Below are 23,378 nucleotides of genomic sequence, written 5' to 3' on the forward strand. Positions count from 1 at the left end.
ACAGTGAAAACATTTGAAATATAAAATATTAAATAAGGCTTTCATTCAACATCCTTTGTTCTCTTTAGTTGTAGACAATTTTTACAGGGAAATCCCCCATTTGACAGATTTTTAGATGGTATTAAATGTGGTAAATACTGTCCATTTTGGGGAAAAGAGAAAAAGTTTGTTGAGCTGATTTACAGCTGTTGTTGTTGAAGTCCAGTCCTGTTTCCCTGAAGAACAAAACAAGACAAATGCGCACACAAAAGAGTAGAGAAAAGAACAGCAAAGACAGAAAATTTAACTTCTGTCTCTAGCGTTGACTCTCACTTGCAGCCTCACCGCTGGAGAAACACAGACCCAGCATAGGGTCTTATCAGCCACTCCAAGACCTGTCAGCGAGGCTTGGAGACTTGTACCAGCATTGGGCAGTTTAGGGCATTGCTTTTAGCTGCCTCACTGGTCACAGACTCACTGTAGTGTTGCAAAAGATATAGTTGTCTTGGTTGGCTCAGCCAGATGTTTATTAAACAGAAGGGGAAAAGAGAGACTAGACAGGGAAGAGAAGAAATAAGGCAGGGAGGAAAAGGACAAAGGAGAGAGGAGATGAGAGCAGGAACCCAAATCTCTCACATTCCAGGTGCTATTCAGGTTTTGCTGAAAATAGTGGCGGTGACAATGTCATTGGTTCCCTCTCCCTGGCCCAGTCTGGTCAGGATGCCTGTCCGGATCAGGATGATGAAGGCCCAACAGTGTTCTGGTGGATCCCGGATCCCAGAAGATGGTGGCAGTGGCAGCCAAGGTGGCACAGCTGGCTGTTTGCAGTTCCGCAGCGTCCTCCACATTTTTATCTCCCCGCAAAGTTTCCCTTTTAAGGACCCCAAAAACAGGTGATGGGCAGAATAGCTGCAACTCTCATTATGTTGTCCACCAATTTCTGAAGTACCAGGTTTGGTCCATGTATTTCCATTTCCATCTTCTTTTGTTTACCAGTCACAATCTTAACACGGTCAGTTGGCAGTGTCAGTAACCCTTTTTGTTTGGACCAATTCAGTGTTTCTGTCTTCTTTTATTGTCTATCTTCCTATCTTCCTTTTGTACCTTTTTCTGTCAACATTCTTTATTATGGGTGATTGTGATATTTTATGAACCTTCAGCAACTTCCCAACAGTTACGCTCACAATCAGGGCAGGCCTGATAGACCCCCAGTTATTACAACAGGCATTTATTAGGGTAGTGTTCCCAGTATCTTCCCCGCTGCTGAAACCAAAGGTAAAGCTGGATAGTTTCTGGATCTTTCCTAGATCCTTTCCTCTCGTATTATATCAGCTTCTCCACTAGTTCAGAGTTCACCTATTTTCCTGCATGTTTTAAACATCAGCGAAAAGTCTCCTCATTGTCTGGTTCAATAGGAAGAACAGTGGATCTTGCACACTGTGTGTGTTTCAGTATATTAGCTGCTTTGGCTTCTGAGGAAGACTGCGCAGCTGAACTTCAGTCTTTATTTAAATTGCGATACAAGTGATTATGTTCTCATATGCGTGTTACATAAATCCGGTGTGATGTCTGAATGGTTGTCAGTGTGCAGTGGTTTCCCTGTATGTCTGTTGTGCCAGCCCCTTCAGAATTGGGGGTAGAATTCTACTTGATCCTTGACATTCTCTCTGTCTTCAAAGGCTGATTTCTCAGTCGCCTGCTTTGGTGTGATCCTGATTTATCTTAGCACTTCTTCTTCCCTTGAGAAATATATTTCTGCTTCTGGGATTTGTCCAATCAGCCTTTGTGAATACTGAAGGAAAGAGCTAATTCAATAGCCCAGGTTTATCCCCTTTTTCTGTCAACACCATACCTTGTTAGAGGTTCTCCAACGGCTATCACTGACTTCTCATGAAATTTCTCTTCATTATTTACACACCCTAATCTTCCCAACCCTCTTTGTTTTACATTTTTAATAGCACTGTCCTTACATGTCTCCATCTGCAGTTTCTCTTCTTTAAACCACTTACATTTAATGCAGTTTATTTTCTGGACACATACCATTTTCCATCCGTTTCTTTTTCCATCCTTTGTGTTATTCCATCCAGCACTACTGCTTTGGTCCAGAATCTGCTCTGTTGAATTTCAGCAGCCTTTATTTCCCCTTTTTCAGTCTCGCTTTAGGCCTGCTCACAACCCTGACTAGATTATGTTCCCTTTTGTGTAGCTGCTAACTCATCTCTCTTTGCATCTAGTTATGTCCTTAACGTTCCTCAAAACTAAGTCAAGCGTTCCTCCTTTTCTTTTACTTGTCACTCATCTTGTAAGGTAGCAGCTGCACAAAATATCTACTGACCACACTTACTGCTCAACGTATGTGTACATAAGCAGTATGTTCTTCTCAGCAATATGCATGGGCAACTCTTAACATTTCATCTTTTGGCTCTTGCAGGACTTGAATAGTTTCACAGCAGCCTCCCTAAATAGAGACAGCTAAGCTGGCTCCTACTCGTTGTTTTGAAGCTGCTTTATAGCCCTCCACAGATGACATGCTGGTAAAAACAACTGTTCCCTGTCTAATACTTTCACCATTGTGGCCACTGGTAGAGCTAGACCAACAGTGGGGAAAGTGTTAATGCAGACAAAACCTTTATAACAGCCAGCACTACATGGACCAATGGCAAGGGCTCAGTATGGGCCACAATTTGATAACGTGTGGGAGATGGCATTCGTCTTTGCTTCCTGTCCCATTTTATTGTGTACTGCTGTAATGTCTCGCTGTTCTGAGTTAAAGAGCTGCCATATTCTGCCCCAGAGGTAGCTGCACTGCAGTTGGGCTGAAGTAATCCCGGGGCCCAGATTCACACCTATGGCAAGTGAAACTTACAGGGAAGCCGCTGAGAGTGCTGGGTGTGAGGGGCTTGTAGGATCAGACACCCTGTAAAGTACCTTGAGAGCCTTCAGGTTTAAGGGTACTATATCAGTGTGTAAACTGAAAACCTCTGCTCAGTGCAGATGTTGTTTGGGGATTAGAAGGGCTAAAGTCATAGGAAAACAACTTGCTGGTCAAAAGTGGTCTGGGGAAAATTTTTAAAAGACTGGAGGCCTAAAACTAAGAAGTTGTACATGGATGAAATGGGAGCTGTTGCCAGTGCTTCATGCACAAAAGTGTTTCAGTGAGAATTTGCCAAAAAGTTAATTTCACAATAACAGAACTGCTTCATTATATTCAGTGTATTCGATATTGTGTTGCACTGTGCATTAGATTATGACCCCACTGGGTGGGTTACGTATCTTCTCCTAGCTGCAGCATCAAGCATGTTGATGATGATGATATGCTCTCTTCTGTGACTCAAAAGCATGAGTACCAACCTCAGGGCAGATGGTTAAAAACCAGGGCACAAACCCCAAATTGGTGGTGAGTTCTCTACTTAGATTTCACCAACCAATTACCAAGTGTAAACTCTTCAGGCACTATAGCAGCCTTAATGTGGGTCACAGATGGTCCAGTTGGATACTCCCATCTGTCTCACCACCCAGATAAGTTTGTCTTTGTGGTAGATGGCCCTTACACCAAGAATCACAGGAATATTCAGCTTATTCCCAGTCCCAAAGGACCAGTCACTTACTCCAGGTCAAGTGCACCTTAGATCTCACACCAAAGACAATCCTTGTAGCCAATCTATAATAAACTATATAAAGATTTAATAAATAGGAAAAGGAAACAAGAGTTATTTACAGGGTTAAAGCAGGTAAACATATATACACAATTTAGTTACAACCTTAAATTTCAAAAAGTAATGGATGATTCCAGACTACGCAGTTGGGGATCTCTTGCTTATGCCTAGATACCTTGTCCTGCGGAGTCCAAGCAGCATAGAAATCCAGTTCCTTCTCTTTAGAGATTTTTATCCCCTTCCTCACTTACGCTCTTAGCTGCAAACCAGGGGCATAGCCATGGGTGGGCCACTCAGCATCCAGGCCCACCCAAATCTAAACAAGGGTGCAGTGCTGCCAAAGTGACCCGGAGCATCACTTGAGCACCTGCAATCTGTGACGGAGCTATGCACTCACCCTTCAGAAAGCTACACTCTGGCAGTTCTGCCCTGCCATTTTCAGAGCTGCCCCATGCACGTGCCCAACTCGGCAGGTGAAGCCCTGCGTGTGGGGGCACTGGGGCTAGGAAGAGGGCATGGCATCAGGGCAGAAGCTAGGCCAGCACAGTCTTTCATTGCCCGTCCACCCGAAAGTCAGACCCCACCCAAATTTCCACTCCTAGCTACGCCACTGCTGCAAACTCAGCTGACGGAAGGAATCCACTTGCATGACTCATCTTCACAAGGAGGGGGCAAAACAAAAAATGTCTTTTGTCCTTTTTACTGTTCCACAATAGTGCATCTGGTGTCTATGGACCTTCCCTGTTGGGCAGAGCATAACACCGTCTGTTGGAGACCAGCACAAATTAATGTCTCTTTCCTGTCTGGTGATTTACACAGTCACAGGGGCTTGCAATACAAACGGTCAAATATTACCTTACCATAGGGGATAGAGATGTTACAAGTGAGATTAATGTATGCAGCAATCCAATAAAGTCGAAACAGTAAACACATTCTTATCATCTTAATCCCCATTTTAACAGTACTAGCGCATGGAGGAGCCAAGCTGATTCCAGCTATGTATTTGTCAGTCTTCAGTTGAGACATGGAGACCTTAGTATGAGCTGTCACCTGGTCTGCCAGCGTCACAGGTCACAATAAATCATCATGATTTAAGCCTAAATGGTTGTACTGGTGTAATTCAGTGCTGACAATACAGCGTGTGTTATCAGCCTGATATCTAGGGCATGCAGAGTCTGCGATCATCTTGAAATAAAGTAACGAATTCCGAGATTGTCTGTCTATCCGGACGTGTGCTTTCAGTCAAACGGAAAACATTTTCCTGTTTATTCTTTTCAACAGGGAGCTTATTATACACAGCCTGTGTATGCGGCACAGCCTCACGTCATTCATCACACCACCGTGGTTCAGCCAAACAGCATTCCATCAGCTATCTATCCAGCCCCTGTTGCTGCACCTAGGACTAATGGTGTGGCCATGGGAATGGTTGCTGGGACCACCATGGCAATGTCAGCAGGTGAGAATTAACTCTTGAATATGGCCAGTAAGGGGATCCCTCAGAATATCTGCACAAGTAATGCAGCTCTGTTGCTGTGTGATGGGGGGGGGGGGTTGTAGCTGATTGTGCCATGAGAAATAAAAAAGATGCCAGCGCACACATATGTGTCCATTTTAAATTCAGTGCCTGTCTCTGCGGTCTTTCCTCCTACGGTGCACAATAAGAATTTGCCAGAATAAACTCTGCAGAATCAGTCTTTAAATGTTGATGTAATATAGCACATTGCAACAAAGTAATTTCAAAACCAGTTTATACATGATTGCTTCTGAAATGTGGCCAACAACCCTCAAAGTTATTTCAGGGATTAAATTAAGGAAGCACCCAGTGCAAACTACGTTTTGTTGTCCCTGATTTCCATAGCTAATTGTGCAAAAGTGCTTGCCACAGACATAATGAGTTTTTTCCTGCACTAAAAGGGAAGCTAAATGTAGCTTTATTTGCCAACCTCAATTCCTTTTTAAACAAAGGTTCAATCCATTTGCTCCCAGTAGTGGTTTAACATTCACATTTTCAAAGATAACAAAGTAGACCCTCCAGTTGGCTCACCCTATAGGGACACATTCTTAAGAATTTAGGTGTATTATTCATATGCTGTTCCATCTGTTCCAGGAGCAATGTAATAAGCAGCTTCATTCCTTATTCACAACACTGTGATCATACCCTCAAGTTCCTTTTATAAGGTACTTATAATGTTGTTGAAGATGTTAGTATTAAATATTTTGACAACAGAAACATTAATGTTGGCATATGTATAATTCCCAAATTATATGTAATTTTTGCTCGATATTTAAATCCTGATAAAAGCAGATTAATTGATATCACCTAAAACAAAGGACAAAGAATCTTTATATTCGCACTACAGTTTATATTTCTGTCCTTTGCTGATATTCAAAAAAAAATTGTCAGTATTGCTCCTTGAATTGTGCAGCAAGGTTTTTAAAGACTGTCACAGCTATAAATTCACAGTAATATACTGCACATCTTCTTTGCTTGCTCCAGTAATCTGCGAATCAAAAATAGTTGTTTGTTATGGGAATCTCTATCATGAATGGCAATGCCACAGTCTGTGTACAGCAGGTACCATTCAAATGGACAGTTCTCTTTCCTGTGGTACGTGTAGTATTCCCTAAATTTACATTAGGAAGGAAATGCAATTGCTCCATGTGGCCAGTGGCCAGTTTTTAATGATTGTACAATTAAAAAGTTCTATGGGTATAATTGTTTTAAATAGTCATTCTGAATATCAAGATGACACTTAGAATAAAACAGTCTTGAATTATATTCTCACATCACACATATTCCAAAGGCTGTGTGAAAGTGCTATTTTGAAAGCCTTCAGAACTATTGATGTGTTAGCAACAATGGACTAGTGGACTTCATAGAAATTATAGGTGGAAGAGACCTAATAGGACATCCAGTCCATCCTTGTCGCCTGCTGACATAGCTTGGTTCCCTGCACAATATTCGCCAATGCTCTAAGTAACTCAAACAATTGACATTCCTCCCTTTCTGTGGGAGGTAATGCCCAGTCTCATAAACCTGATCATGAGTTAATTTGCCCTGATAGACTAAACTTTATCCCATCACTTTCAGTTAAAACGTCCCTTGTAATTTACCCTCCTTGGTGTTTATGTACTTCACATTTTTGTTGTGTCTGCTGCTGTAACTTCTTCCATCATCTTTGCCAGGCTGCAAAAGTTTTCAATGGGCCACTTTTTATATGCCTCTGGAAAACCTGGAGAAAGGAAGCTAGTAGAAGAATTGAGTGTATGCAGATATGTTAAGCCTAAATTAATTCAGAGTTTTGAAGAGGTTCATTAAAAAACTTTATTCTGTTCACTGTTTTATCTAACGTTGCCTACTTGAGCAAAATGCCTGGGATTGAGTCCTCACTAGCCCAGTAATGTCTGGAAGAGTTAAAGAAGAATAAAGGCAGCATGCAGTATGTTTTCCCCTCAGATATAGTATTTGTGGCACAGTGCTCTGTGGACAGTGTGATATGTGAGCTGAAGGTGCATATCTGTTCAGTTTCAGGCATCCTGATCACAAAACTCATCCAGCAGAATGCTGTAAAGTCTTGAGGGTGTTCATCTGTAATACAAGGCCAGTGGCAACTCTCCCTCCCTCTCATGGGGCCTGATGCTCAGAAATGAGGGTTCTCAGCACTCCCTCATTTCCCTCCCTTCATTTCCTCTCCTTGGCAGCTGTGTCAGCTGTCAGTTGGATCAAGATCTAGGAACAGGCCAGTTGGAAGCTATGCTTTTGCTCCCAAGTTAGGTGGTGGTCACAGAACTGATAAGTGAAATCCTCCATCACTGAGCAGAAGACACCTCTATTCAATGCTGGCGGTTTGCACATAAAAGACGCTATGTTAACAAGAAAGCGTCTCGAAGTGTTGGCCCGGCCACACAGCTTCCGTAATGGTGGCAGAGATTGTGGGCAAGTGTGAGCTGGAGGTGTAATTCCATCTTGGATCAATGTACGTGCACTGGCTTTGACGGACCTAGAGTGCTGAAAATAGCAGGGTAGCCCCAGGAGCCTGGGTGGTGACTTGGGCTAGCTGCCCAGGTACAAGCTTTCCAAGCCCACAGATAAGTCCTCACACAGCTCACCGCGCTGCTGCCTTTGCTGCTGCGGTTACACCTCTATTTTTAGTGCACGAGCAAAGCTAGCACATACGTCTGCTGGAGCTGGAAATTACACCTCCAGCTCCCGTGTAAACATACCCTGCGCGTCGGCAAACAAGGAGCCGCACTGAGCCTCTGCAGCCTGCCTCAGTCAGAGCAGGGAGGCTGGCCCCAGTCAGCAGAGCCACCCTTACTCTAAATGCTGTCTGCCCTCTCTCTCTCCTCCCTGTTTCAGGAACCCTGTTGACCACTCCACAACACACTGCAATTGGAGCACATCCAGTTTCTGTGCCAACGTACAGGGCTCAAGGAGCCCCTACCTACAGCTATGTACCTCCACATTGGTAAACGTGATGGCCAATCCATGTAAGTGCTGACACATGTCTAATGTGCATGAGGTTTTTAAAATCTTCATTGTAGGCCTTAAAGGTGAGCTGCAAATATCAAGCCACTGTAGCAGAACACGCTGCATGTCCCAATAGTAGCAGTCAGCATAGCATTTACTTTCCCCTTTCTGCAGAACTGCAGATTTTCTCCTTTCTTTATGCCTTTGTAAATACAGAAAAACCTACTAACAGTAGCCTCCAAAAAGCCAAATAGCACAGAGTAATGAAAATGGAGGTGCTCCAGCTGGTGTTCATGCAATGCCAAACCCACCTTTGTCAGGCCTGCACTCTAATGTAAAGCTTTACCGGTGACCTCAGCAACGTTAAGACACAACGACTTCCCAAACGCGTGCAACATGCTGCAGTCAGATGTGCTGATCTCTTGATACAACTGATACAAAAGCATGTCAGGTCCCTGGTAAGGTTTTGCTTTAGAGTGCAAGTTCGAGGAACTCCGGGCACGTCTTCCTTTCGGATGGCTGTTGGAGATGGCAGCAAAAAGCTTACGGAGCCCTGGGGTGTGTTAGCGAGAGTGTTGTTGGCAATATGAAGGTGGAAAGGAATGTACGAGTCTTTCCCTTTCACTTCTGGCCTCCATGCTTTGAAGGTTTTGGGTGGATGGCTATGTCCTGCCACAGGCTTCGCTGCCACTAAATGTCATTTTGGTTTGCTGCTATTTATTGGAACAGCGTCTCTTGCTATCTGCTGTTGTTCATTTATATATCGTGGTGGCCCTCACAGGGCCCCCATCAGGACTGGATTCCTATTACTCTTCAGGTCCTGGGAAACCCAGCTGGCTATTTAAGCCATCCCCTTTGCGCTGCCAGATAGCCATGGGGGAGTGGGGAGAATACCTGGCCCAGCCTGCTCAATTGCCATGCAGCGCCTCTCACAGCAGCAGACAAAGCTCTGAGATTTCCCTGCATGCCACACAGGTGGCATTTGCGTCTCAAATTCATCCTGAGGGCAGTTATCGTAAACAAATCTCTCCTCACAGAACACATTATGTCTGACTAATCTTTTCTGTGAATAATTGTTAGCTGAGAACATCTCAGCTGAGTATTTCTAATTCTGTGTGTGTGTTTAAAATGGATTGTGAGATGCACTGACATTGCTCGAGGGCCAAAGCCCTCTCTCGTTATATCCGATAGAAAATCCATTCAGAGGAAACCTGTCTGCTTCTGCATCTGTGCTTCTAACTTTTTCCTTTAATTTGTTTGTTCTTTTACAGATCTGGAGTCAAACATTGTATGCAACTACTCAAGTCTTACATCGGTGCTGGAGCAACTGTTCCACAGCACCAAGTCTGTTTGCAAGAACAAAACAAAAAGTGCAAGGGTCACTTTATGCATTCTTTAGTGTTTTTTGTAAAAGCTGCTTTTTCTAATCTTCTGTCTCTATTTTTTCCTCTTCTCCCCCCAGTCCCACCCAAATTGTGAAACACCACATACTGACACTGAGCAGTAGCCAAGGTCTCTCTTTGATCCTCTCATTTTAAAGTTCAGAATATTCACTTTTCTATGGTGCCCCATTCAGTGGTGCAATGATCCCTGTTGGTTGGTTGGTTACTTTTTGTTGTTGCCGAGAGTCTGTTTTATTTGACTAGTAAGAGCAATTGATGTTCAGGGTACTATGTGAAAAGCACATCATTGGTAGGCAAGTTTCTTCCAGTTTGGTTTCTTTTTTTGTTTGTTTGCTTATTAATATAAATTATTCAATTTTCCATAACACATTACAAGAAAATTGGTGTCTTCCAGATAGGTGTTGTGGTAGGCTATAATTCATTCTCCGCATATAAATACTGAGCTCATTCCTTCTTCTGTAGGATTAAGGGAATATAAACCTTATTAGTGGCATCACACACTTGTCTTCGGAAACAGAAAGACTGTTCACCACCAGGGGTTTGTCTGCTTTTTAAAATTGGGGGAATATACTCCATACAATGAGAATAGAGATGGAGGGGAGATACACACTGCCATAGGAATTGGATCTTATTGGGGAAACAAGAAACCCCCTGTGCCGGTCCGTATTAATTTCACTGTGTAACAGACAGGACGGTTCCTTTCACTTGCTAACACAGATGTATGCTAGGCAGTTGTAAAAGGAAACAAAGGGATTTCCAGTTGTTAGTTGTAATAGCCTCCACAGGGGCCAGCAATTTGGGAAGAGAAGTGGAGAAGCTGGTGGAGAAGAGTGTTTAAGGTCGAGCTAGGGAGAATATAGGTCTGCTTTGCCCTGCATCCACTCCAGGCTCAGTCACACCAGTGTGAGGTTTGTGGCTATATCAAGACCTCTTTTTAGTTCAAACTCACTTGGGTGCAATTTGTATCATGATGTAACTTGGGTTCCGAAGCAGGTGAAAGTGTCTCCAGTCACTTTGATTGCTAATTGAGCGCAATTACTGTACTACTGGGCAGATCAGAACAGTAAATTGGGGTGCCAGTCTTGTTTCTTTGAATACAGTTTAACTCCATAGTAGTCACAGGGAGAGCTTTATCTGAACACAGTTTCTTACATTGTAGAGAACAATAGTGTTACAAGGCATTCGCCAGTGGATGGGATGATACAGGGTGCTAGAGGTCACGCTGCTTTGAACAGAAAAGAATAGGAAATATGGTGACTAACATGAAGCAATAGCAATAAATTTGTTGCCTTCCTAGCTAAAAGGCACTTACCTGGAGGAGATGGAAAAATGAGGGCACTCAGTCATTTAGTTTAATTAGAAACTAAAGGCAACAGGCTTGCACAGCCAATGGGACTTGAGCAAGTCACTGATTTTTTTTAACCCTGGAATTCCCAAAAGGGAGAGCTGGTGTCGTCAGCCATGTGTCATTTCCATTTTGTTGGCTTTTTGTGAGGTGTCTGAGTAGAGCAATAAGGTTTTGCGGAGGGAAGGAGGCAAGAATACAAGTATTTAGAAATGATGGTGAAGGTACCTATGATTTATTTTTCAGTTATTATCCCAAAACACAGCACACAAGACAGAGGAGGCGTTGTTTTGTGTTTTGTTTTGGTAGAGAAAAATGTTGTTATTTTTCTCAAGCTGTGCCAAAAGAGTTCCATTCACCCAAAGGCATGTGTGTCTGCAGCTCTGATTTCTCTGGGCCTCCAGTACAATGGTAGTGGGCCAATCTAGAGTCATTTTTTTAAAAAGAATCGAATTAACAGAAGTATTGATGGGGAATAATTTCTTGTGCAGCCAGCAGGCCTGGACTCGGTCCCCAGCCCAAATTAATGGTGTTGGCCAATCATAGTTAAATGTCTGTGCTAACCGCTGGACTTGGATCATGCATACACTGGACCTTTACCAGGGATGACAAAAGAGTAATTTGCAAGGGGGAACCTGTTTGGGGTTTTTCCCCCAGCTAATGATTCTGTTCTTCTAGATGTCAGATCGTAGAATCTTTTTTTAAAAAATTAATTATCAAGGCTTTCAGCAGCAGGTTAAGGCTCCAGTCCAGTACAGCGCTTCAGTACAGGAGTCATCCCATTGAAGTTTAAAGTCAAGCCCGTGCTTAAGTACTTGCCAGCTGAGCATCTGCAGCTCTCACTGAAGTCAGTGGGAGCTGCTGGGCATCAGCACCTTGCAGGAGCCTGGTTTTAACTGGGGCATGTCGGGGCTGCTTTCTCTGCTGCTGGTTTTGTTGTTGGTGTTTATCCTGGTCTTTTACCAGATCAGATGGTGTGTCAGCAACTCTGAACCGGGAGTTTATTTTTTTGAAGGAACTCTTTTTAAAGGAGTCAAGCTCCGATTCTCCTTCCCTGCCCCCAAAGCAAGCAAACTGGCAAAGCCGGAACGCCGTCATTTTAATCACTTGTATTTTTTATTTTTAAACCAATCATGGGGGAGGGGGAAGCAAAATTTCATAAGAATTTATACCGTGTGGTACTTTGTGTTGCACTTTGATTTTGTAAAAAAGAAAAAGGAAAAATAAAAAAATTAAAAGAAAATATTCAGTGTTAACCTATGTAGCTTTGCAAAGTCCGGTCTTAGGGTTAGTACTTAAAGGGGAATGTGTGTTTTAACTGACGTAATTACTGTACTTAATTCTTTCGCTGTTTGTAACTCACTGAAATTAAATCCAGGCAAATATCAGGGGGATTTAAGAGCACTCAAATACCCTTTTGCCCTCACTATATTGTAGGTTTCCTATTAAAGTGACTACATATCGAGGTTCATCTGTCAGTCGTGTTTAAACATGCTGTACTGAACAGGTACCATACAATAAACTATGCTAGTAAACATGATGGTACTAGAATTTACAGTCTCAAGAGCTGTGTTAGCACACTTTGGGCTATGTAAACTAGTATGTTTCAAAACAAACATCCTCAAGTAGCTATTGTTCTATTTGTATGTAATATACGCTGTTAATTCAGGAAGCAGTTAAGATAGGATCCCTAAAATGTCACAATCCCCTTTTTCATGTCTAAAAAGAAAATACTAAGCTTTTTATTAAAAAGAGAGAAAACACTCAATTTGGGTTTGAAAGCTTCAGTGTGCCTAATAGAGCACAGAGAAATCATTCTAGATTGACAAAGAACTCCACGTTAGCTGTTTGTTCAAAGGACGTTTAACTTCCCCAAAGCAAAGCTCTGCATTGCAGTGTTGAAGTTTGGAAAGCAATTTAGGCCTAAAACTGACCTATTTTCCATTACTACTGACTAAGGTTCTAAAGATAAAGAGGAAATCCCTTTGTTAAGGGGAGAGAGATACTGATATGTGTTGCCATTAATGAGATCGGCTGAGTGTTTTTTCGTCACTTGGATTAATAGCAGGTCTATTCCATCTGACCATGTTATGCATGGGCAGAAACGTCCGTTAGCACAATTGGAGTGCAAGGATGTAGAATCTATATAGCCTATCTATACAGGTAGGGAATACCTTTGATTAGCCACCACATTGTATAGATGCTGCCAGGGTTTTATTTAGGGTTTTCCCATAGAGAAGAACCTCAAACCTAAACAGTCACACACAGGTACACATTATAGAGTTTGAGTTTTATTGCTATATTCTGACTAGTACATTGCAGGATGTTGGATTGCAGTGCCTGCTAAAGTATGCAGTAGTTCATAACGACCATTTTACCTCTGAAACAGTAATTGCTTATAAGGAGGGACCCAAATGTAAACACTCCTGACGTTTAAGAAGGCTCAGAATCCAAACCCAGGACCAAATTTTGCAAAGGGCCTCTGTCCCTAACGATGGTTCCCAGCTAAAACTCTGGATCCACTCACCCCATGAGTGTGTTCAAAATCTGGATCTAAATGTTGTGGCTTGTGCCCATTTCCAGTTCCCAAATTGACTGGCTTCTCCAGTGAAGCCCTGCTACCACGCAGTTCTTTAATACCTTGCCCTCATCTGAGCAAAGGACAAGAGAGCTCATGTCCCCTCAGATAGGCAGGGGCTGCGAAATAGATCACTGCAGCTGCAGGCCCAGAAGAAGCTTCTGGGCACCAGAGTTTTTAGTGCAAACTTGACTTAGCTGCTCATTGACCACAGTCACTGCCTTTGATTGACACACATTGGAAAATGGAGGCAAGATTATTTGCAGAAATACGGCTGTTAATTTGTCACCAGCTTTATAAGCAATGATTGTGGGTGCACTAGAAAGTTACAGTGTATCATGGAAGTGGCCTTACAGTGAATAACTGAAAACATCTGCAAGTGGCTAAGTCCAGTTTAGTTATTTCATAACATGCAGGACAAACACAGAGCAGTTGTTCCAGGCGTCATTATAGAGAAGAGCTAGGAGCGTATTGGTCCAGTATAATAAGGAAATTGCAAAACAGACCTATCACATGATTGATTTTCCTGGTGTCTGACATCCAAGGTTAGGAGAGTGCCAGGAAAAGCTGACTCTGCAGAAGAGTGCTGGGGTATTTCAGATCATGAACAAGAGACCAAATTCCAAAGTTGCTTTGTTCTAGCTCCCAGGACAATAGATTCTGCCACGGTGTGCCCCCACCCTCCCACCCCCACCTTGCTGTTTTTTAAATACTATGGATGTGCTCTTAGTTCAGTTCCCTAGCAGAGAGAGATCCCCGTGACAAAGCCACTAGCCTGCGGAGTACCAACGAATACCTTTGTTGGCCATCTGCTTTGGAAGGGCTGAGAGAGGCTGAGCTGTCTGTTCATCCTTAGAGAGGGGCTCCAGAAGAAGACTCAGGCACACTGGTGGGGAGTAGACTGGGGGAAGCCTGCGCTGCCTGGCACCGTCCAGCCTCATTCGAGTTCACTTTCAAACAAGAGAGAGGGGCTAAATTCCAACCAACAAAAAACCCTCTGACCCCTATTTTAGTTTCAATAATGTTATGGTCAGTCGCAACACTAAACCCAGCGGGCCTGATTCCCACATCACATACAGTGGTGTAAATTCAGTTACGCTATTAGCTGAAGTGAGATTACCCTGGATCTATACCCGCAATGCTGAGATCAGAAACTGACCTGGTGCGTTCCCATTTGATGCTGAAATGAGGGCCTCCCATAGCAGGGTTGAAAGGACCCCCCTCCTAAGTAGTAAACCATTTGCAGGAGGCCAAAAAACCCCAGAGGACATAGACCCATACTGCATTTTAGACATAGCAGCTAGATGGATTGAGGTGGCAACCCTAAATTCTATTGGAGATCAAGACATTTCAGCTCAATCGCAGAGCAAGATTAAGTCTAGTAACTGCGGTGAATGCCAGTACTGACTCCAGTCCGGGTGTACCAAACCGAATAGTGCCCATGGGATTTTGCTGTCCATGCCTGGAAGTAAATCAAAGGAGCTTAGCTGTGGAGTGAAATTACAGTAGGCTGATGATTAATTTGCATTTGCCTGGTCTCTGCTTGGATGACAACACTTCTGGTTGTTGCAGTATCGGATCCCATCTGTAAACTGTTATCCTAGAAATATTCCATTGTCATTTTTTAAATAGAAGTGTCTGGGAAATAACAAGGCCAAGAAACATTCCAAAGCTAGTAAAAGCAGAAGGCAGGGGGCCTCCTTCCTGCAAGCAGTCAAGTCTTCTGTAGTGGTTCTGTTCCTTTTGTACTTGTGTTTGATTGCTGGAAAGAGGGACCTAGTTTAAATCAATTAAGGATAGAAAAGCAGGAGACCATCCAGTAACACACAACAATGAAGATATATTTTTAGTGGAAAGAGAAGGGAGCCAGAGCTAATGGCTGTGCAGGTGGACTGATTGAAATGTGTTTTCACGTGGTATAATCCTGTAACAAATGCAGAGATTAGGACTTTGGCAGTGGTTTAATGAGAGGATTGCCTGAAATATTGGTGGCAGAGAAGCAAGTCCTTGCCTGCTATAGAGTGGTCTGGTGGTCTAATGCTTAGGGGTTCCCTTCCAGCACATTTGATCTGTCACGGCTGTGGCAGTGATATGGAGTCTGGCTGCTGATTCCCTGTGTTTGTGAATTACACTTTCAGTTGGCCCGAAAGATCCTGCTTAATATGCTGATTTAGAGTTTCAAATACAGTCATTATATGTCCACCTTGCAGGGGGAAAGTAGGCATCATGGGCCACTGAGTCTCGGTCTTTATCGAGTCTTAACTTAGGTGAAGCTCTCACTGAAGTCAGTGCCTGATGAGGGACTGCAGGGTAGGCTCTGTGGGTGGGATTCTGGTATGGGACAGAATTTTAACATAGAGGCTCAGACACTTTTACTCACAATGAAAATTGCCTTATTCCTTGAATAGTTCCACTGAAATCAGTGGGACTAATTGATAAGAAAGGCGCTAGGATCTGAAAATCTGGCCCACGTGTGAGTTAACTGCAGTAATTGGGATCCAATATTTAACACACGGACTCTTTGCTGGAGCACTGCTTATATAGATTTCATTTTGATTGAAAGCAGTTGAGTGGAGGGAGAAGGGGGCCAAAGGGCTATGGAATTGCATCTCTGATTAACTGGGAAGAGGGTTATTGTTGGACCAGTGCAGAAGGGGTTAAAATGCATTCACATTTTGTGGTGATGCGTTACCTCTGTTGTGACTGTTTTTCTCAACTTTAAAGGATACCGTATAAATTATATGGTGATTAAAATCCCACGGAAACGGTGGAGAGATGAAAGCATTGTAATGAAAATAACGATCAAAGTTCCAGTTATGTCCATTAACCAGTCCCTTATATACCTTTGCTTTAAGACATGTACTGTAATGCAAGACTTGAAAAAATGCATATTAATAGTTGTGCTGGCCCAAATCAATGTCAAAGAACCTTGGAGCACATACAGAATGTGATTCCAAGAGACTCAGCTGTGTGTACGAGTATTTGCTCCTGTATTTTATGAACAATAATAACCTAGTAAATCTTTTGGCAGTTCTGATATGTAATTTAAGCGCTTTTTACCATACGTGTTATTTAAGTTTTTGTTTTAATGATTGATGTTTATTATTCTTAACTAGAGGAACTTTATGGTTGAACTGAAGTTGGATGCTTCTTTGAGCTACAGGGAGCATTTCAGAACACAAGTCTGTGGGCTTTCATTTCAAACGGGAGTATGCAACATTTCCTAGAGCGCGAGGCAAAAACTAAGCGACCAGGACACAATCATCCCAATTAAAATGTCCATTCCTAAGGTTTATATTTTCCTCACCCCTTCCTTCCCGTGTAGCTATCCCAGCTGTACAGTAAGCCAGGCTGCGTCTGATAAAGGTGTTGGTTGATTTCAGTGGCGAGAGCAGCCAGGTGTCAGAGTATGTATGATGTGTATAGCACGTATCTCACATACCCTCTTGCACTGAAGGAGAAATTCCCCAGAAACACATAAAACAGGGCCCCAATCCTGCCAACAGCTCCACACAACAAGCCCCTTAGTCTTCACAGGGGCTCCATGCAAGCGCATGGGTCTGCACCTGCACAGGTGCTTGCAAGATGAGGGCCCAAGACAGAAACGGTGTCAGATCTGTTTTATGTTGTAAGGTTAACATTGATCTAGAGTCCAGACAACATGTTAAACATTTCCCTACAGTCAACTGTCGTCTTGACTTCTTCAATTCCCTAGTACTAATTTAAGAAAAATCTTCTAGGGACTTCGGATTACATATTCCAGTGTTTTAGTGCTATGTGGACATTGTTAGTCAGAGAAGCCGACGAGAAGATGAAATCTGGCCTTGCTGTTTTAGAAAGGAAAACCAAGCTGAAAACACATTTTATTTTTGTTTTTTGAAGAAATCAACCAGCTTAAAATAGCAATAAGAACCATCAAGCAATCTGTAATTCCAATGTTCTTTTATTTAAAATATTTTCAATCCAAGTGAGCTCTTCATTTAAGTTCACATGCTCAGTCACAGAGTGGTAAGAAATGTTTAGACCCTACCTTGCCTTAGGGAGCAGTCTTTTAAATTCATGCAATTTGTGTTTCCTGACTGTTTATTTCTCCATAAGATAATTGCACTTCATTTGGAGAGAAACCATTAGATGGGACCATTTTGATTTAACGTCTAAGGGCCACATTAACATTCCTGAAATGAGTTGGGATTGTGTCCGTTCTCCCTTAGTTTTCTTGGGGCTCTGATCCCGCAAACTCTTAAACACTTGGACCCATTTTGCTTGCGTGAGCAGTTCCATTTCACTCCTTTGGGCTCACCCCCAAGTAAAGTTACTTGCCTGCTGGAGGGTGTGCGGGATCATGCTGGATGTTTTCTGTGCCATGTGCGATTGAATCTGATTTTTAAAGAAATGGCTTTTTCTTCAACAGAGATTGTTTGCCGGGGGGGGGGGGGGAATTGAAGAGGCATCTTCTGATTGACATTCATGTGGGATCGCTTAGATTCTTTGGTAATCAGGTAATAATCTGTTATGAGGATTATCTCTACGTCTGTGAAAAGTGGGAGCGTCAAACTATACAGTATAATTACAGCTTTTCCCTGTTGATAATGGTAAATTGCCGAGTTTTTTTAAAAATCATTATGTAACATTTCAACCCACAATATTTCTTCCTCTTTATATTTCAAGAGGTTATAGAATTCCATCACCCCCACCCACTCAGACCACCCACTCCCCTCACAGATCCTGACTTTTCCTTTACTATGACTATTAAACCACGCTTGTGTACTAGTCCCCTTGGGTCCACGCCTGTGCTATGGGTGAGTGCTTCCTATGCCATGACCTGCAGCAAACCATCCTGGTTTGGCAAAGTGCTTAAGCATGTGCTAAACTTTAAGCACGTGCTTAAATCTTTTTCACTTTAAATTGGATTTAGGCATGTGCTCAAGTGCTTTGCTGAATTAGGGATTGACTCAAGCGTTTTGCCAAACTTGGGTAACTGGGGGCTGAGGGTGCTCAGTGCTTGGTAGAATCAGGATCTTTGATAGATCAATTCACAAGGATAACCGCTGTCATCAGCTATGGTGAGGAATAGAAGTGGATGCATTTTCTATTACTGATGTCAGCCAGCCTTAAATTTGAATGGCTCAAGTTGTCTCTGAGTATTACTTACTTTGTCTCCCCTCCTCCTACCCCCGTTTATATCATGTTCACTTACAAGCAGGACAGAATTCTGCACCTTTTTGCCATTTTACATTTGTGTCCTAAACATGACTGCCAATACAATCCATGCCAATACCCAGGAATTGTTTAGATTTCATAGCACATAACAGAGAAATATTGCTCTCGGAGTGTGTATTATTTTTGCTTTTTTCTGGATTTTTTTATAATTTTTTAAATTAATTTTGAACAACAGTACAGCTTGGATTACCTAGTTTTAAATTTTATTGGGAACTCTTAAGCAAAAAATGAAAAAAGAAAAAAAGAAAAAAAAAGAAAAGTTGAAAAAAAAAGTAAACAAGTCTTCCAAGTTTAAATCAAAGGACTCAATGGTGTGTAAGAAACACGGCCTTGAGTTTAAGAATTGGAAAGCCCACAGCCGCAGCTTGTGAATATGAAGTGTAAATCTGTTTTGGGTTATTTTGTTTTGTTTTGTTTTGTTCTGAAGATCAATTAGTGATCTCCCTGACAGATTTAAGCCAAGAGTTTGTAACTGTATGATATTTACTGTAAGATGTAGAACATTCGATAACTATTAAAATGTTTCCAAAAAAATTGCTGGAAGTTTGTTTCTGGTTTGTGAGCATTTATATGCACGGCAGCTGAGCATTTTTGGGGATTTGTCACGCACAAGAATTCTAGGGGAAAGAATATCATGAATAACTTGGGGCCTTACCCTTTATTGATCTGTCCTACAGAACTTAACCTGGTCAAAACAAAAGGGATCAGTTGAAATTGCTCTCAAAACCTATAGACTTTAATCGAGAATGAGCTCTTTGTTGAACCACCCAATCGGATGCGATAGCAGGACTTTTATCATAAAGCTTTTCTGCTCTGGTTGAAGTGTATGACAGTTTTGCTCCTTGTCACTGTCTGGAGTGGTTCACGGCCGTGAGTGCCAACCTCAGGGCAGACTGTCATGAAGCAGGGCAGAGACCTGGTGATATCAAACTGGTGATAAGTTCTATAATTAGATTTCACCAACCCAGGAACAAATGTGAACTCTTGAAGCACTATAACTGTCTTACCATGGAGTCACAGACAGTCCCCTTGGTCATGCCAGTCTCTCTTGCCACCCGGGCATGCTGGGCTTAGTGATAGTTGGTTGCTATACACCAAAGGTCACAAAAGATTCAGGTTGCTTCCAGTCCCAAGAGACCAGTCACTTACCCTAGGTCAGTTTGTACCTTGGATCTCACACCAAAGACCATGCGTGTAGCCGGTCCTACAGTAAACGAAGTAAGGATTTATTAACTAGGAGAAAGAAACGAGAGAGTTATTTGCAGTTTAAAGCAAGCTAAGCTATATGCACAAATGAGTTAGTCTAGGGTTCCAAAAGGTGACAGAGTTGTAGCAATCTGTCAGCACTGAATCTCTTTGAAGACTAACCCAGGTTGACCCTGGGAATCTCTACTTCTGTTTCGTAGCTCCAGCCCTGAGAGAGTCTAAGCTGCAAAAGAGATGAAAAATGTTCTTGTTCACTATCTTAATTTCCCTCTTCCAGAATTCAAGCTGATTGGATGAGCCATTTTGCATGTAGCCTCTTCATGGGTGTGAAAGGGCAATTAATGAAGTCTTTGAATTGTGATGTCCCACAATGACCCCATTTAGTTCTGATAAGCCTTCTTAATGAGCAGGTGAGCTGGACTGGTTTCCAGCAATGAATGTGTCAGTGCTCAGCTGAGGCCTAAAGCCTTGGCACAAGCTGGCACCTGGGCTGCCAGCATCACACTCCTGACTTAAATGGCAGCAGGAGCTCCTATTAAGCATTGCGAAGGTGCAGGCTGACTGCTGGGGAGGAGGATGGTCTTGTGGTTAAGGCAGAGGACTGGAGCTCTTCAGACCTGACTTCTCTTCCTGGTTCTGCCACAGGCATTAGGCAAGTCACTTTGACACTGTGTGCTTCATTTTCCCATCTGTAAAATGGGAGTGCTACCCTGGGGTGCTGTGGGGCTTGTTAGTAGCACTTGTCCTCCAATCTATACCTTGGAAATTAAATTCTCCCATAATCATACAACTCCCAGTCATATTTATTTCATTAAAAATATTAAAGAGGTGTCTCTCCATATCCAAACCAGATCCAGGGGGACTGTAGCAGATCCCAAGTGCTAATGACTTTGCGCTATTACATTTCATCCTATTTCTATTACTCCAGTTTTCAAGGAGTTCTTGTATGATATTCCGGTCCTCCTCAATATTGGCAATACCTCCCAACTTTGTGTCATCTGCAGTTGCATTGGTACACTCCCACTTTTTGTGCCAAGGTCATTATTGAACATATTAAATAAGATTGGTCCAAAGACTTACTATTAAGGAGTGTGGATTGCACTCTCAGCAAATTTGCGGATGATACTAAACTGGGAGGAGTGGTAGATATGCTGGAGGGCAGGGATAGGATACAGAGGGACCTAGACAAATTGGAGGATTGGGCCAAAAGAAATCTGATGAGGTTCAATAAGGATAAGTGCAGGGTCCTGCACTTAGGACGGAAGAACCCAATGCACAGCTACAGACTAGGGACCGAATGGCTAGGCAGCAGTTCTGCGGAAAAGGACCTAGGGGTGACAGTGGACGAGAAGCTGGATATGAGTCAGCAGTGTGCCCTTGTTGCCAAGAAGGCCAATGGCATTTTGGGATGTATAAGTAGGGGCATAGCGAGCAGATCGAGGGACATGATCGTTCCCCTCTATTTGACATTGGTGAGGCCTCATCTGGAGTACTATGTCCAGTTTTGGGCCCCACACTACAAGAAGGATGTAGATAAATTGGAGAGAGTCCAGCGAAGGGCAACAAAAATAATTAGGGGTCTGGAACACATGACTTATGAGGAGAGGCTGAGGGAACTGGGATTGTTTAGCCTGCAGAAGAGAAGAATGAGGGGGGATTTGATAGCTGCTTTCAACTACCTGAGAGGTGGTTCCAGAGAGGATGGTTCTAGACTATTCTCAGTGGTAGAAGAGGACAGGACAAGGAGTAATGGTCTCAAGTTGCAGTGGGGGAGGTTTAGGTTGGATATTAAGAAAATCTTTTTCATGAAGAGGGTGGTGAAGCACTGGAATGTGTTACCTAGGGAGGTGGTAGAATCTCCTTCCTTAGAAGTTTTTAAGGTCAGGCTTGACAAAGCCCTGGCTGGGATGATTTAATTGGGGATTGGTCCTGCTTTGAGCAGGGGGTTGGACTAGATGACCTCCTGAGGTCCCTTCCAACCCTGATATTCTATGATTCTATGATTCTCTAGGAACTTCCCTCCAGCCTGACAGTTCACCTTTCAGCATGACGCATTGTAGTCTCCCCTTTAACCAGTTCCTTATCGAGCTCTCAGTTTTCATATAAATCCCCATCTTTTTCAATTTAACTAATAATTTCCCATGTGGAACTGCATCAGTTGCCTTACTGAGATCCAGGTAGATTCGATCTACTGCATTTCCTTTGTCTAATCAGTTATCTTCTCAGAGAAGGAGATCAGGTGGGCCTGGCACAATCTATCTCTTACAAAACCATGTTGTATTTTATCCCAATTACCGATTACCTCTATAGCCTTAACTACTTTCTGTTCCAAAATTTGTTCCAAGACCTTGCAAACACTTTAGGGCCTGTAGTTTCCTGGATCACTTTTATTTCTTTATTAAAAACAGGTACTCTGTTAGCAATTCTCCAGTCATAGGGTATGACCCCCAAGTTTATGGATTCATTAAAAATCCTTGCTATTGGGCTTGCAATTTCATGTGCTAGTTCCTTCAATATTCCTGGATGGTAATTATCCAGGCCTCCTGATTTGGTTCCGGTAAGCTGCTTTAGTTTAGCTTTCACCTCAGATGTGATCATTTCTACTGCCATATCCTAATTTCTCCATTAGCCACCCTGGCACTACCCCTGAGCTCCTCATTACCCTTATTAAAAACTGAAACAAAGTATTTGTTTACGTGTTGGGCCATGCCTAGATTATCTTTAATCTCCAGCCCATCCTCAGTGCTTAATGGTCCCACTTCTTCTTTCCTTGGTTTCTTTTCGTTTATATGGCTAAAGAAACTTTTACTATTGGGTTTAATCTTCCTTGCAAGGTCCAGCTCTGCTTCGCTTTTGGCAATTCTCATTTTTCCCGTACATTTTCTGACCTCCAAGAGGTCGCTCTCCTTGCTGATCCTTCCCATCTTCCATTCCTTGTAGGTTTCTTCTTTCTGTTAATAACTTGTTTGAGATACTTATTCGTCCAGTTTGGTCTGCAACCTTTCTCCACAAATGTTTTCCCCTTGCCTTGGGATGCAGGCTTCAGACCATTTCTGGAACTTTGACTTAAAGTAATTCCAAGCCTTCTCCACATTCAGATCCTTGAGTTCTTCAGTCCAGTCCACTTCCCTACCTAATTCCCTTAATATTTTAAAGTTTGACCTTCTGATATGAAGGACCCTAGTTGCAGACATAGTTTTGGTTTTCCTTCCATTTAGTTTAAACTGAACGAGCTCATGATCACACAAACCAAGGCTGACCTCTGCAATCAGGTCATCTATGACTGTTTCTCAACCTGGGAGTCACGGCAGGGGTTTAGAGGGATTGCAAACAGGGCCAGTGTTAGGGGGTAGGAAGCAGGGCAATTGCCTAGGGCCCCACAAAGCTAATTTACATGTTTTAGACCCACGCTGGGCTGAAGCCCAGAGCCCTGCGCCCCTAGTGGGACTGGAGCCCAAACTCCCACATCCCGCAAAGCTGAAACCCCAAACCTTACAGGTCTGCCCTCTGAGCCGTGGAG

The 23,378-nt window shown here is 42.8% G+C and overlaps 1 protein-coding gene across 3 annotated transcripts in view; it reads left to right on the forward strand.

Annotated features, from left to right (window-relative positions):
- Positions 1–19,180, forward strand: part of FAM168A (family with sequence similarity 168 member A) — a 356,943-nt gene extending 337,763 nt beyond the window's left edge. For all 3 annotated transcript variants that reach the window (XM_084647889.1, XM_084647890.1, XM_084647891.1), the window contains 3 exons: positions 4,917–5,091; positions 7,996–8,126; positions 9,378–19,180. In XM_084647889.1, coding sequence (XP_084504015.1) covers positions 4,917–5,091; positions 7,996–8,108 — 288 coding nt within the window. In that variant the 3' untranslated portion in view covers positions 8,109–8,126; positions 9,378–19,180. The remainder of the gene's footprint in view (positions 1–4,916; positions 5,092–7,995; positions 8,127–9,377) is intronic.
- Positions 19,181–23,378: the final 4,198 nt, after the last annotated feature.

This window comes from Lepidochelys olivacea (genome assembly GCF_965140295.1).
Source record: "Lepidochelys olivacea isolate rLepOli2 genome assembly, chromosome: 1".
Lineage (NCBI taxonomy): Eukaryota > Metazoa > Chordata > Testudines > Cheloniidae > Lepidochelys > Lepidochelys olivacea.